General features: G+C 48.1%; 1 protein-coding gene across 1 annotated transcript in view; it reads right to left on the minus strand.

Moving 5' to 3' along the window:
* Positions 1-5,763, minus strand: part of PSKH1 (protein serine kinase H1) — a 20,543-nt gene extending 14,780 nt beyond the window's left edge. The window contains exon 1 of the mRNA XM_008567340.1: positions 4,741-5,763. Within this exon, the coding sequence (XP_008565562.1) occupies positions 4,741-5,697 (957 nt within the window). The 5' untranslated portion in view covers positions 5,698-5,763. The remainder of the gene's footprint in view (positions 1-4,740) is intronic.
* Positions 5,764-15,751: the final 9,988 nt, after the last annotated feature.

A 15,751-nucleotide genomic window follows, 5' to 3' on the forward strand; every position in this document is an offset into this window, starting at 1 on the left:
CGGCAACGGGATCGCAACCCTCGGTGTTGCTCCCGCGCCTCGCTCAGCCAGTGAGCGGGAACCGGTCTGTATGTGGGATCCGAACCCTCGGGCGGGAGCGCCACCACAGTTCCCAAGCGGCGCACTATCCAGTGCGCCACCGGGCCGGCCCTCCCACAACACTTTCTGCCACATTCCTCCTTCATCATCAAGAACCCAGAGGGCTCCCCCTCCCTGCATAGAGTAATCCCAGCACCACAACGATCCTAGCAACAAACAGCAGGCCTGCCCCCAGCTTCTTCAATCTCAGCTCCATTACTCCCAAACAATCTCCTGTTTATTCCGGAGCACAGTCAGCAGTGGCCCCTTCTCTGAGCCTCCTCCTTCTCAAAACCCGCCACCTGCAGGAAGCTTTCTAGTCAGGTCTAAGGAAACCACTGAACCCGATGGGGGGCTGCAGGGACAGCACCCTCATTGAACAAGCACACTGGATAGAGCCTGGTATACAGGAGACACCACTATAATGGGGCAGGGGACAGGAAGAGTGGCTCTAGAAAGGTACCAAGCACCATGGGACTTATTCTCTGGTGAGGAAATGCATACCTCCAAACCTTCCTGAGTTGAGAGAGGGAGGTCCTTCATTTGCACAGCAACACCCACCTCAATACACATGCTCTCAGACAGGCTTTTCTGGCACAGCTTTGCTCACTTAGATAGCTTTCATAAGGGCAAATGCCCATCACAAAGCATAAGACAGATGGCTGGAGAGAGGGGGACAGGGCCCAGCTGCCTGACCCGAGTCCCAGAGCCCATGTTGCAGACTGCCCAGACCCACTGGTTCTATGCCAAGGCCTGTGCTGCAATGTGCCTGCCAACGAGTGTTTGTCCTGTTGCTATTTCCTATCTTAGTTCTCTCTCCCCGGGGAATCTCAAGCTCCATGAGGATAGGAATAGCACTTCAAGTCTCTTGCATTTTCCCCAGATGCACATGTGGGTAGGCGGTGACCAGCAGAACAAAGACAGATTGATCTCTAGCTCAAAGAGCCTGATCTAATGACGAAGTTCCCTCCTCCGGGAACCTCCCCCCCGGACAAATCCCTCCCAACCCAGAGCTGTCCACAGAGGGTAGTGAAATCTGTTCTTGGGGTCCTGGTAACAGTCTAAGTATCCCCAGGGCCTGCCAAGGATATGACTCTGGAACTGGGAAATGATGCTTTCAGTTCCAAGCAAAGGGTAGTGGGGGCAAAGGCTGGGCAGTACACTCCCTCACCCCTGCCACCCCCACCCCCCACACACCTGGATTAACGCCCCGTGATTCCAGCAGAGCAGGAAGCAGAATCTCAGGACCCAGGCTTTTGGTTACAATAGGAGCAGGAAGCCTGAGGCCATTCCTCATCCCATTCATTTGTCATTCTCCCACTCTCAGATAATCAATAGCCAGTTAGCAAAACTGTGCAAGCTCCAATTAGATGAATTACCTGATCAATAATTGCCAGTCAGGAACTCTTGGGCAAACCTACAGACTTTTAGAAAGAGTCTTTCCTCTGTCAGCATGTCCTGGGAAACCTCCCTCCCTCCCTCCCCTAGCTAAGCTCAATAACCCCTCTGCCAGCTGGACCCTCAGCAGACTGGCACCACACAGAACTCCAGGGGCCAGAGCTCGCAGAACACAACCAACCTCTCAACATTCAGACACTCACAGATCTATTTTAAAATTTAAGTTGCAGCTACAACCTCAAATAGTTCTCCAGAGCCTCCTATCAGGACAATCAACCTTCCCAAGTGCCCCTACCGAACCCTCTGTCTGAACTCAGTTATACTCAAATATGAACCTGTCCTTCAGGCTACTGACCCCAAGCCTGCCTCCTGCCTTCTCCCTCCTGTACTTTTGTAGATACCATTCGTTTTCAGTTTGACTCATCTGGCCATCCTCCAAACTCCAGGACCAAGTCCCACCTTCTCCCTGACCACCCCAGCCCATTATTTTGGCACCTACTTAAAAACTCATTCCTCAAAACATGGTCTGCAGACCAGTAGCATCAACACCTCCTGTATGTTTGTTAGAAATACAAATTCTCAGGCCCTACCCAGACCTATTGAATCAGAATCTATATTTTATGGTGCTGATAACACCCAGGCCATGGGTTCAGATCCCTATATAGGGATGGCCGGTTGGCTCAATTGGAAGAGCCTGGTGCTGACAACACCAAGTCAAGGGTTAAGATCCCTTTACTGGTCATCTTTAAAAAAAAAAAAAAAAAAAAGAATTCATATTTTAACAAGATACCAGGGGATTTGTATTAACATGAAAGTCTGAGAAACACTGGCCTCTACCACTCCCTGGCAGGGCCTTGCTTTCTCTTTACTTTTCTGCAGGAAAGTGAGGGCAGACATGACTAGAATAGAGACCCAGAAAATCACCTCTTCCAACCACTCCCTCCACAACCAGGTGGCCCCCGTGGAAGCAGAGGCAGCACCTTCTTCAAGTCCCTGCCAGGACCCTGGCATGCTTTTACAGCTTTATCCCAGAACACTGGGAGAAGCTTTCTTATCATCAGTTTATACTTATAGAATCGTGCCAACCCGGTAGCCAATCCATAGCTGAGAAAGTAAACGTCAGGGCATTAGCTCAGCATTACTGAGGGAGGACCATGGTCAGCATCAAGAGTCTCATCCCCAAGTTGTTCCTCTGCCACCACCTATGCCTGCTCCTCTCTCTCCTCCCAGGCCCCTCTTAAAAACATCAAAAGCTCACACTTGCCCTGAGGATTGTGGGAAACAAATCCAATGTTTTAATTGAGACTTGAAGCAAATCCAATTGCACTAGAATGGGTCCCAAAGTAGACTTTTCACAGAGTATCAGGGGACTACACTCTGGCTTCCCAAGCTCTTGTTCAGCACCAGCATGGTCCCATTTACTGCCCAGCACAGTGGGTATGAGAGAGTCAGATTTTTGCAGGAAATCTCCTGCAGATCTCCACCCATCCACTTAAAATCTGGGAGTGACAATAGGCCAGGACTGAGCTTTCCATGAGGCTGACAACTCTGAGGTAAGCACCAGATGGTCCACAGTGACCCCTTTACCTCCAGGCCCACAGGCCCCAGTTGTTGGTGTAAACATTCACCACCTGTCTCACTTCCACCCGTGCCTCACCTAAGAGTAGGACAAAAGATGCCCTCCCCTGTGCCTGTGACAGAGCTGGCCTGAAGAGAAAGGCTTCCCTCTCTTCCTCAAATGACCTTTGAGACACATGACCTGGGAATCACCCTAGGAAATGCCAGCCCTCACCCCCATGGGAGGGAAGTCCTTGACTAACCCCATATCCACACCTGGAAGCTGACAGGAAGGGTGATGCAGCACAGGACCTCAAGCACTGAAGGCAAAGTGGCATGACGCTATTGGGTAACTCCTGCAGGAAACACTGCTCTGGGTCTGCCAGCTAGGGCCAGAGAGGGCCTGGCCCAAAGCCCTGGGAGAAAAGCTGGGCTGCAGAAAGGAGCTGCTGCCATAGCTCCTTCCCCTCCATGTAGAGGCATGGACAGTGCTTCAGCAGGCCCAGGCTTGAGGGGAGCACTTTGTAGGAAGCACTCTGGGGAAGTGCCTCACTGCCCTGGCAGAACCCTAGCATCTTGCAAAGCTCACCTCACCTCCCACATAAAGCCATCATCCATGCTCTTCTTCACAGCCTCCCCAGCGCACCACTGTGCTCCAGCTTTCAGCACTTGCTGTTTCCTGCAGTCAGCCTTGTCTCCTACCCAGTCAGCAGCCTTCCTAAGGATCTTTTCCTGAACCTTTCTTCAGCTCCCAGCAGTGCTGAAACTTAACAGATTTTTGCAGGTTATCAGGACTATCAATGGATCCAAAGATACAAACTGTGACCTGCTGGTTGAATCTGGCCCTCAGGTTAGGGTTTGTGCCACACAAGGTGTTGTTTAAATATGTAAATTAGATTCCAACATTTTAAGATCAGATTTTCTGGCTTCTCTTTCAAAAATTGGAAGACCTGGATACATGGGGTTCTCATTGTTGCATGATAAGACTAAACAGAGATAAGAAGCAGCTGCTCCTTGAGACAGGGCACGTTCACTCCAGCTTGCTCAGGGCCCTGTGGAGCAGAAGCTGGGGAGGCCCTGCCCCACATCCACTCAGCCCATCTCTGAGCTCACCTGCAGCTTCGGTGCACCACTCCTGTGCCTGGTGACAGCTTCTCACTGCCGGTGCCTACATACCTCTGTTTCTCTACCTGAGGACTTTCTCCAGCACTAGCTGGTATTTGGGACAGCTTGGAAGCGCCAAGGATTTAATGCCCCCACAGAAATTCTCAACCCATGAGGTACAGCAGTTGGTGAATTTTTTAAAAAACCACTTCCCTGCTCTTCAGTGGTATAATTCTGAGGCATGTTTCACATGATTATGCACAAGGTCCCCAGTGGAACTGAGTTCTAGTGGCCCACAGTGATGGTTCACTCCTTAACTGGCTTTCTCCCTTTCCTGCTTCACTTTCCCCATTCCTTCACTTGTGATTACTGGAATCACATCCTAAATAAACTATCTGCTCCCAAGTCCTGTCTCAGGGCTCACTTTTGGGGGAACCCAAACTAAGACACTCTGCTAGTCTCACTTCTTCATTTTTACGTTACCTGCCGGGCCCTCATGAGCATGGCCCTCAGCACTTGCCTCTTACTGACAGCTGCAGGATATACCCCCCAACACCCAAAAGTCTCCCCATCATCCATGGGACAGGGGCAGGACAGACTCACCTCCCCCGAGTAACTGTACTTGCCCCTGAGGATCTGTCGGTACAGCCGGGTGCGGTTGTCGTCCTCAAAGGGCATGGTGCCACTGAGCAAGATGTAGGCGATGACGCCCAGCGCCCACATGTCCACTGAGTTGGTGTAGGGTTTGCGGACCAGCACCTCGGGTGCAATGTACTCAGGTGTGCCGCAAGTGGTCTTCATCAGGCAGTCGTCACCCTTCTTGCGGGCACTGGCCAGGCCAAAGTCGGTGATGATGATCTTGGAGTCAGTGCCTGGGTGGTAGTAGAGCAGATTCTCAGGCTTGAGGTCTCGGTGTGTGATGCCCAGTGCATGCAGATACCGGACACCATCCAGCACCATCTGCAGCACCCTAGTGGCATCACGCTCAGTGAAGGAACCCTTGGCAATGATGCGGTCGAAAAGCTCTCCACCAGTAGCCAGCTCCATCACCATGTACACACGCTCCTGTGTCTCAAACACCTCCACCAGCTGGATGATGTTGGCGTGACGCACCCGGCGCAGCACACGCAGTTCAGACTCACATACTTCCCGCCCCTCCCGGTACTTGGTCTCAATCATCTTGATGGCATACGGCTGCCGGGTTGCCCGGTGTTCCACACGTACCACTCGGCTGAAGCTGCCTCGACCAATGAGGGCCTTGATGTCGTACTTAGCTGTCACACGTGGGTCGAACTTGGCCCTGTACTTAGCCACCCTGGCCCTGCGCGGTGGCTCTGAGGGAGGCTCTGTGTGGCCAGTGGTGGGGGCACCGGGGCAGGGGTGTGCATACTGACCAGCTGCTGGGAAGCCAGCTTTGAGAGGGCCAACATTGTCCACCGCCGTGATGAAGTGCTTGTATACATCACTCTTAGTGCCACTGAAGGGCTCCACCTTCTTGACCAGATCCAGCTGGACATCCTTGGGCGGCTCAGGAAGGACCTTGCTTGTCCCACAGCCCATCACGGACAAGGGGGCATCCTCTCCAGAGAGGCTGGCAGGACCTGCTCTGCAGGCAGCGTCCCGTCTACACCTACGTAGACAGAAGAGATGGCAAGACAGCATAGTCAGGGACACCTCTGAAGGGAAACCAGCCATTCTCCTCAGCCCTACCCCTTTACCCCTCAATAAACGTAGTCCAAGACTGAAGACCTAGCTCCCTGGAAGGGAGGGTAGCTTTGGCCCCTGAGTGCTTGGAGCCCAAGCTCAGTGGACAGTTTTGTTGAAAGACTGGGTCCAAGCTCCATGGCCTTGACTTACATCTCCCTGGGTCTCAGTCTCACACTTCAACCCTCAGAGGGTGCAGGAACACTTACCAGGTCAGCTGTCATGGCCCCCACCCTTCTCTCTACTGTACCTGGTTCCCTTATCCTAGTTGAAATCTCATGTTTCTTAAATGTTAAAATCATTCCTCTTATTACTCTGACTCATCTTTTCTGAAATGGGGGTGTGGAGTGTTAGAGGCCTGCTCTCCAAACCATCACCCACCAGAGCTCAAAAAGCTGCTTCTCCAAGGCCTCCTTCATGGAGATATCTCCCAGCCTTCTAGGCCTCCTGCAGGGGTTAGTCGCTCCTGCAATAAACAACAAACCACTACTCCAGTTCTCTGCCCTAACCTCACTCTTTCCTGGATGGCTTCCACTACTTTGCTTATGTACCATCTTCACCCTGGTAATTTAACACCCTGCTCCAGCCTCTCACTTCCCCAGCTCACCAGATGGATGGCTGAAATCCCACACAAGGCCCTGAGCTGGCTGGAATCAGTCCCAGTGAGCTTAGGACCACAAGCCTCAGCACAATGCCACCAGGTAGCTGCAAAACCAGCCTGGACTTCGTTCAAGAGGCAGAGGGGGCCTTGGACTCAGAGAGGACACTGGCAGTTCCACCCAGATGTGACCCAGAATGTAGATCAGCTTCCTTGGGATGAAGATCCAGGAGCCCTCACCATTTGTTACCCAGACAGGGATGTTTGGACCATTAATACACTGGGGCTGGTGGGGCCTGGACAAGGTGAGGTGTTGAAGTTACTGCTTTCCAGAGCTTATCACCTTTCTACCTAGATTGCTCTTGTCTAAGTATACCTGAGGTTCCCATGGGTTGAAGAAGACAGCTGAGAATTTCGGTTATGAGATACAGAATAGGGAGTGAAATGATCAATTCAGATCAAACACTTATTGAACATCTACTAGGTGCTAGGAATACAAGAATGAATAAGACACTGTCCAATGTGGGTTATATTTTAACACACAACAAAAGTAAAACATGATCAATAAACTCACAGTCTAAATGAAAGAGAAAAGCAAAAAAAAAAAAAAAAAATCATTTCAATACAGCATGGTAAGTGTTAAGCTTGAGAAACAACAGTAGATACATGTAGAGTGACTCAGGGGTTAGGGAAAGCTTCCTGAAGGAGGTGACCCCATGCTGAATCCTGAGGCAAGAATGAGTCAGGTGAGGAAAGGTGGGAATGGTCTTTCAGGCTGAGAGAATAACATACTCCAAGGCCCAGAAGCCCAGAGTAATATCCTGCACCTGGGAGTGGGCAGTTTAGTGGTGCAAAGCCAGGGATGGAGAGCTGAAGTTTTGGAAGATCAGCAGGCGCCAGGTTATGGAGAGCAGCACTAGTCATGGTGAGGACCAGGACCTTCTTGGAAGGTGACAGAGAGCTTCCAAAGGGTTTATGAGGAAAGAAAGGTGATCAGATCTGTTTAGAAAGAAGGGTGAGGTTGAACTAGAAGAGGGGCAAAGCGGAATAGAAGGACCAGTGAGAGGGCCAGCCCCGTGGCTCACTCGGGAGAGTGCGGCGCTGGTAGCACCGAGGCCGCAGGTTCGGATCCTATGTAGGGATGGCCAGTGCGTTCACTGGCTGAGTGTGGTAGAGACCACACCAAGCCAAGGGTTGCGATCCCCTTACCGGTAAAAAAAAAAAAAAAAAAAAGGACCAGTGAGAGTGTGGTGCCCAGATAGTGGGGTGGAATCGAGAGATGTTGGCAACAGATCTGACAGGGAGTAGAGGCTGCAAATGAGGGGTGGAAGGGAGGAATGCGGGCAGCAATCCAGTCCCTCACTCAGCTCCTGGGCAAAGGGTCAACAGTGCAACAAGAGGGACAGATTTGGGAAGAAGTAGGAAGAGTTCAGTTCTGGATGTGTTGTAGTGCATGTGGGATGTCCGTGTGACATTTATCGTGGGTCGCCGGATATACAATCTGATGTCCTAAAAGAGCTGGACAGGGACTCCATGGCTGCCCAAGGATAGTAGTTGGTGCCAATGGGCAACAGTTACAACTCCTCACCCCCTTGTGAAGCCAGCAACCAATCCAATCAAAGGCAGCAGACGAGACCCAGGCAGGTTTTATTGCAGCACCTTTGGGATCATAGAGAACCCTCGGAGGCCCTCAGATTACAGTGACTCAAGGGCCTGTATTCAGGATGATGTGACCAGTACTGACCAATACGGTCAACACTTTCAAGCAACAAGCTCATCACTGAAACATACCCAAGACAAATACATCAGATAAAAAGGAGGAGTTTATAGACCACAGATTAAGGGTTCAGGTTATGATTCTAAGCAGAATGATCTTTCCTCACATGAGAGGGAAAAAATTCCTCCACCAACAAAAGACTCTTTCGGATTTGCTGCAGTTCTCACCCAAATGCCCAGGAGGTCCCACATGTCTCCATATGGCAACTTAGGAAATAATGTTTAAACAAACGCATTTAGAAATGAGGTTCCTTTTTACAGAGGCCAAAGATTAGAACTACGGACTGTGGAATTTTGCAGACTCATCTCTTCCTTCGGGGAAAATACAAGACCTCAATGCAGTAAAGGATTGAAGCTCAGGAACGGGGAAACTCTGGGGCTAGTATTTCTGAGGCAGAACACAGGCCCCTGACTCCTGATCCCCAAGTCTATTCAGTAACAATATCTACTACCATTCACAGGGAAGACAACTGCATGGGTGATCCAGCACAGCCACTCAGATGTCACTTCTTCCTGGTGAATAGGCAGACTCTAGATTCACAAAACAAATAGCTGTCTCCAAGCACGTGCACTGGCTCTTTTTGTTGAAAAGAGTATACTAAGTCTGGTCCTGATGAGAAAAATTAAGGTTTACAGAAGAAAAGAACCAACTTTTCACTTTAAACAAGCAAAGCCTGCACAGGATTCTAAAGTCAGCAGTAAGAGAACCAAGGTTTTTCCCTCTCTGACCTGCCTCCTCTCTTCCTGGGACACAGTTTCTCTCCCATTCATTCCAATTAGAAACTCTTTAGGGCTGGCCGCTTAGTTGGTTAGAGTGCAGCCTTATAACACCAAGGTCACGGGTTCAGATCCTAGTACCAACCAGCTGCCCCCGCAAAAAGAAGCTCTTCAAAGATAGTCTGATGCTGATACTCCACCATCCCCAACCACAGACTGAAAATGGAGAAGAAAGAGTGCTAGCTTGGAGCAGGGGGCAGGGGACATGGGCAATAGCCACCAGGTGATCACAGATACTCCACACTCCCATCACATCTGTTAAATTCTCTTTCCACGTTGGTTAGGTAAAAATGCAGACATAGGGCTGGCCCGTGGCTCACTCGGGAGAGTGTGGTGTTGATAACACCAAGGCCCCGGGTTCGGATCCTATATAGGGATGGCCGGTTTGCTCACTGGCTGAGCGTGGTGCTGACAGCACCAAGTCAAGGGTTAAGATCCCCTTCCCGGTCATTTTTTTAAAAAAAAAAAAAAAAAAAAAATGCAGACATAGAGACAAGGAAGTGGCTGGTAAATCTCCAGGGAAGGAGGACAGACCTTTTCCTGCTCCCAGCTCTCTTGTGTATGCCCCCAGAAGTCACCAGGGTGAGTGTAGTGATGGGTGAGGATGAGTGAGGAAGTCTGAGGAAGAGACCTCCCAGGTGGGTCACACTACAATAGTTGTAACAAGTCACTAACCCTAACAAATCTTGCAGAAAGTACCCAACTTTGTAGAGTCTGCTTCCACACCTTCAACTCCTAGCCTGATCCAAAGCACTCCTCAAGGAAAGCAAGCACACCAGACAGAGTGTGGCAGTGGGTGTGAGCATTCAGCCCTAGTGTCCTTTCAGTTAGTGTCACTACAGAAATGACACGCCAAGAGAGATAAAGAGACTTATCCAAAGCCACTAAGATAGTGGTGGCTGAGCATGAATCCAAATCTTCTGGCTTCCCATCCAGGGTTCCTTCCACCACACAGGAAAGACTCCAGAAGTACCTGGGGTCCAACAGAGCTTGGCTTCAGCAGGTCAAGGCTTCAATCCCTCCCCATACTACTGATCTGGTGAATCATCAATCCTTTACTGAGGACCTTTTCTGAATGGCCTGGCTTCAGAAACCTCCATTCCAAATACAATTTGGGTTACGCTGCTCACTGCTCTACTCTAGATTTTCTTTGATCACCTCAGTTGTCAGCCCCTTGAGGAAGTGGCCATTTCCCAGGTTTCCAGAATTCCCTTGGTACCTAGCTAAGTGCTGTGCTCAGAAGAGGCATTCACGATGAATGAAACTGGTTTGGCTCTTGGATTTCTACTTGCTGCAAGGTAACAATTCTAGAACCTCAAAAATTTTCAAGGGGCAGGAAGAGGCCAGATCAGTGGTTAAACCAGAGCCATACTCTGAACACTGGTATAAATGTCCTCAACAATGAGGGAAGCCTGTTTGGGTTTTACAGATTTTTTTGTTTTATTTTGCTTTTCTAAATCACACTCAGTCCTCAGTCTCAGTTTTCTTTTGGCTGGCTAGTACAAACATTTATTTATTTATTCTTTTTTTTTTTTTTTGGCAGCTGGTCAGTACAGGGATCCAAACCCTTGACCTTGGCGTTACAAGGCTGTGCTCTAACCAACTGAGCCAACTGGCCAGCCTCTGAATTTCACAGATTGTTATCCAAACTCAAAGCAAGTTTGTCCACAAGCTGCCACCATTTATGAGGAAAGCTGGGGACCCAAGAGCAGGGGGAAAGGATGGATACTGAAATAATTTCCTGACCACAGAGGCTGAGTTTGTCAATGTTTCCCACACAGGGGCCCATGGGTACCTGGCCCTTTGCAATAGCAGCCCGCAAGATTTTTCCCCCACAGCAAAGCTTCATAAAGATCTCTATATTCTGCTACTGTGTTTTGAAAGGATTTCTTCCAAAATGAAGTATAGTTGACCCTCGAACGATGCAGAAGTTAGGGGCACTGATTCCCCACATAGTCGGAAATTCACATATAACTTTTGAGTCTCCCAAAACTTAACTACTAATAGCCTACTGTTGACCGGAAGCCTTATCAATAACATAAATAGTTGATTAACACATATTCAGTATGATATATGTATTATGTACTGTATTCTTACCATAAAGCTAGAAAGAAAAAAAAAAGCTAGAGGAAAAAAGAAAAGCTGGAGAAAAGACATCTCAAAAAAATTTTCCAATATATTTATTTTAAAAATCCACATATAAGTGGACCCACACAGTTCAAACCTGTATTATTCAAGGGTCAACTGTAGATAGTAATCTTTCAGTAATCCCAGAAATAAGTAACTGTTAAACAGCACTTCTAGCCATCATGAGGCAAGCAGAGATATCTGTCACTTTATTTTTTTTTTTTCCTTTTTGTCTTTTTTACTGACCAGTAACAGGATCGCAACCCTCGGTGTCGCGCCCATACCGGGGACCGGCAACGGGATCACAACCCTCGGTGCTGCACCCGCACCGCGCTCAGCCAGTGAGCGGGAACCGGTCTCCACATGGGATCCGAACCCTTGGTGGGAGTGCCGCCGCACTCCCAAGCGGCGCACTCTCCAGTGCGCCACCGGGCCAGCCCGATATCTGTCACTTTAGACAAAAACCTTGGAACAAGGACATCAGCAGCTTTAGGGGGAACTATATGATTCTGTTTTCTGAAACAGGGAAACTGACCCAGAAATTCCATTTTCAGAAAAAATACTATAAAACCACTTCCATAAGTGTACGAAGATATATTTGTACAAGAAAGTTCATGGATGCATTCTTTATAATAATGAAAAATTGGAAACAACCCAAATATCCACCAATAAGAAAATAATTAAATAAATAAAGATATAGTCACATAATGAATGCTCTGTAGCTATTGAAAAGAATGAGGTAAATCCACATATACTGGCAAGGAAAGGAAGATACCAGTGAATGAACAATTTTATTAAGCGGCTGTGTGCCAGGCTGTGTGTATGTAAAGCTGAACCACCAGCTGCCAAAAAAAAGAGTATGTAAAGCATATATCCAATGAGTGATAAAAAAAAAAAAGTTATAGACTTATATATGGAAAAAATATCCTCTGGGATGTGGAAATGTGTGAGGGACAGGTAAAAGGAAGGAAGGGGATTTTTACCTCTCATTTTACATACTTCTGTGCTGTTGCTATATTTTAAAACCATCTCCTGCCAGCTGGTCAGTTAGCTCAGTTGGTTAGAACATGGTGTTATAACACCAAGTTCAAGGGTTCGAATCCCAAACAAAAAAAACCTCCACATATTACTTTTTTTTTTAAAAAAGATGACCGGTAATGGGATCTCAACCCTTGGCTTGGTGTTATCAACACCACGCTCACCCAGTGAGCCAACCGGCCATCCCTATATAGGATCCGAACCCGTGGCCTTGGTGTTATCAGCACCACACTCTCCGGAGTGAGCCACGGGCCGGCCCTTCCACATATTACATTTTAAAAGTTATTTTGATAAAAATATGTGCTGTAGAAATGTATATACTAATATATTTATTAAAAAGATGAAAGAAGGGCCAGCCCATGGCTCACTTACGAGTGTGGTGCTGATAACACCAAGGCCACAGGTTCAGATCCCTATATAGGGATGGCCAGTTAGCTCACTTGGGAGAGCGTGGTGCTGACAACCCCCAGCCAAGGGTTAAGATCCCCTTACTGGTAATCTTTATTTAAAAAAAGAAAGAAAGAAAGAAATACAGACCCTGGCAGTGTACCTGGAGTTCTCCTTCCAAACTCCCAACATTCAACTCACAAATATTTACTGAGCTCCTGCTGTGGGCCAGGATCTTTGCCAGGGGCTGAGACAAACAAAAAGAAGGCAGCCATAGTCTCTGCTCTCAAGGAACTTACAGCCCAGATGGTTCCACACCAAGAGTCCCTTGATCCATTACTCTTGAGATGCCTGAGAGGGTACTTCAAGGCTGGCAGCCTGGATGGGGTCCCTCTAAGATAATTTTCTCCCAGCAAATGAAAACGCATTTTTTTTTTTTTGGTCTTTTTCGTGACCGGTAAGGGGATCACAACCCTCGGTGTTGTGTCGCCCGCACCGCACTCAGCCAGTGGGCCATTCCTATATAGGATCCGAACCCGTGGCGGAAGCATCACTGCACTCCCAGTGCTGCACTCTCCCGAGTGCGCCACAGGGCCGGCCAGAAAACGCATTTTTCTATCTTAGCATCACATCAGACACCATGGCAACAAAGGGCTGTACCAAGAATTAGCTCAGTGATGACCTAGCCAACACAAACCAGCTTAATACTCACTGAGTAAGATTCCTGGAAGGAAAGGGAGTTCAAATAAATATGTCTCTTTCCAGCTCTCAACAAACAGAACTGCTTCCCTTCTTCCAGGGCTGTTACTTCTCAAATTTTTCTCCCTGCACCAAGATTGATACAGAGAATGGTACTATTGATAACACCCTGGAGTCAATGGAGACAACCATTGTTAACTATTCCAAAGTTTAAGGGTTGACACTTTGGCACACCTATAGCCCATTCACATCATACAATTGGGAAGCCCTGAAAAGGATCAAAGTTGCCCATATAACATGCTCACACTTATAAAGAAAAATAGAAGGCCAAAGTAAAGTCTCACTCATTTAACTATGAACTAGTGATTGACAGAGAACCCCAGCACCTATTTCAGGTTCCACGGACACTAAGATCTGCAGGGGCATTCTGTCCCAGGTGCCAAGCAAGGTGAGGTGCAACTGTACCTGTGTCAGAAGTAAACACGTTTCCTGAAGGCTGCACTTTCTCTAGCTCATTTATACAACTTAACAAACAAAGAACTGCAATTAGACCTAGACAATGTGCTTATTCAGCAAACCCGCCCTCTAGTGAGTCAGCATTCCAAATCTCTTCTAGTGGAATGGCTAACCACATCTACCCTGATGAGAAGCACAGTGTTGTCGGAGCTTTCCCTGATGACCAGAAATGACCTTGAGGGAATCACACAACACAAGGCAGCTTCTTACATGCCACTCAGTCTGAAGAGCAATAGGCTAATAAGATGAGACCTTTTCTTGACAAGGGACATTGGAAAGAACAGCCTTTAGTAATAATAGTGGCTTTGGGGCCGGCCCGGTGGCGCACTGGATAAGTGCGCCGCTTGGGAAGCGCGGCGGCGCTCCCGCCCGAGGGTTCGGATCCCACATACAGACCAGTTCCCGCTCACTGGCTGAGTGAGGCGCGGGAGCGACCCCGAGGGTTGCGATCCCGTTGCTGGTCCCCGGTCCGGTACGGGGGCAACACTGAGGGTTGTGATCCGTTGCCGGACACGGAAAAAAAAAAAAAAAAAAAAAAAAAAGTAATAATAGTGGCTTCCACTTACTGAGTTCCAACTGTACTAAGTATCTTATATGCACTATCTCATCCCTCTCTGCAACCACATATAGTAGGTGTGACTATTCCTATTCTGGAATGAGGAAACTAGGACTCAATGAGCTTCAAGATTTCATAAGTGCTGGCCGGTTAGCTCAATTGGTTAGAGTGGCAGCCTTACAACACCAAAGTCAGGAGCTTGGATCCCCATACTGGCCAGGTGCCAAAAAAAAAAAAAAAATCATAAACGCCAGAAACTGAATCCAGGCCTTTCTGACTCCAAAGCCCATGCTTCCAAGCACCAAACTGTACTGCCTCTCCAAGGTATGGGCAATAAGGCCAAAACAGGAGTCCACATGACATAGCTTCCCCTTTCCACTGCATAAAAGAGATGACAACAGTTTCCTGAGGTAATGACAGATCTTCAGCCAGGAAGCACAATAAAGTCCCTTGGGTTCTTTTCAAAGTACAGATTCCTACCCCAGACCTTCTGAATCAAAATCTCAAGAGGGCTAGGTGGTTAGCTCAGTTGGTTAGAGAATAGCATTCTAACACCAAGGCCAAGGGCTTAGATCCCCATACCAGCCAGCTGACAAAAAACAAAACAAACAAAAAAACCTCAAAAGAGTAACAATCCTGAACTTGTATCTAGAAAAACTACCCCAAGAGATTTTAGACAATCTTCAAACTTTTTTTTTTTTTTTTTTTTAAAGATGACCGGTAAGGGGATCTTAACTCTTGACTTGGTGTTGTCAGCACCACGCTCTCCCAAGTGAGCTAACTGACCATTCCTAAATAGAGATCAGAACCCATGGCCTTCGTGTTATCAGCATCACACTCTACCAAGTGAGACACAGGCCAGCCCTGACAATCTTCAATCTTGATATGCAACCAAGGTTGAAGGGGCTGCACCACCTACCATTCACACATGCATTTGCTGTGCTCATCGCAGATCTAGGCCCTGATAGGTATTCAATAATACAACTGAATCTATATCCATTCATAAATTGGCAACCTATCCCAATTGATTTGGCAAAACTTGCTAGTGGAGCCCCTATTTTATTCTAGGCACAGAGCCAGACAGATGCAGACAGAAGAAAGACCATCATGTGACACGACATGATATACTCAACAGTAGCGGCATGGCCAAAGGTACAGGAGTCAACGGTTACATGTGAAGCAGGGAGGTTCTTCTAAGAAAATGACATCTCAGGTGGAATTTAAAGGACAGATATAGGGGGCCGGCCCGTGGCTTGCTCGGTCTCCCGAGTGGTGCTGATAACACCAAGGCCACGGGTTCGGATCCTATACAGGGATGGCTGGTTAGCTCACTTGGGAGAGTGTGGTGCTGACAACACCAAGTCAAGTGTTAAGATTCCCTTACCGGTCATCTTTAAAAAAAAAAAAAAAAAAAAAGGAAAGAAAAAAATTTCCCC

This window comes from Galeopterus variegatus, unplaced genomic scaffold (assembly GCF_000696425.1).
Source record: "Galeopterus variegatus unplaced genomic scaffold, G_variegatus-3.0.2 Scaffold18, whole genome shotgun sequence".
NCBI lineage: Eukaryota > Metazoa > Chordata > Mammalia > Dermoptera > Cynocephalidae > Galeopterus > Galeopterus variegatus.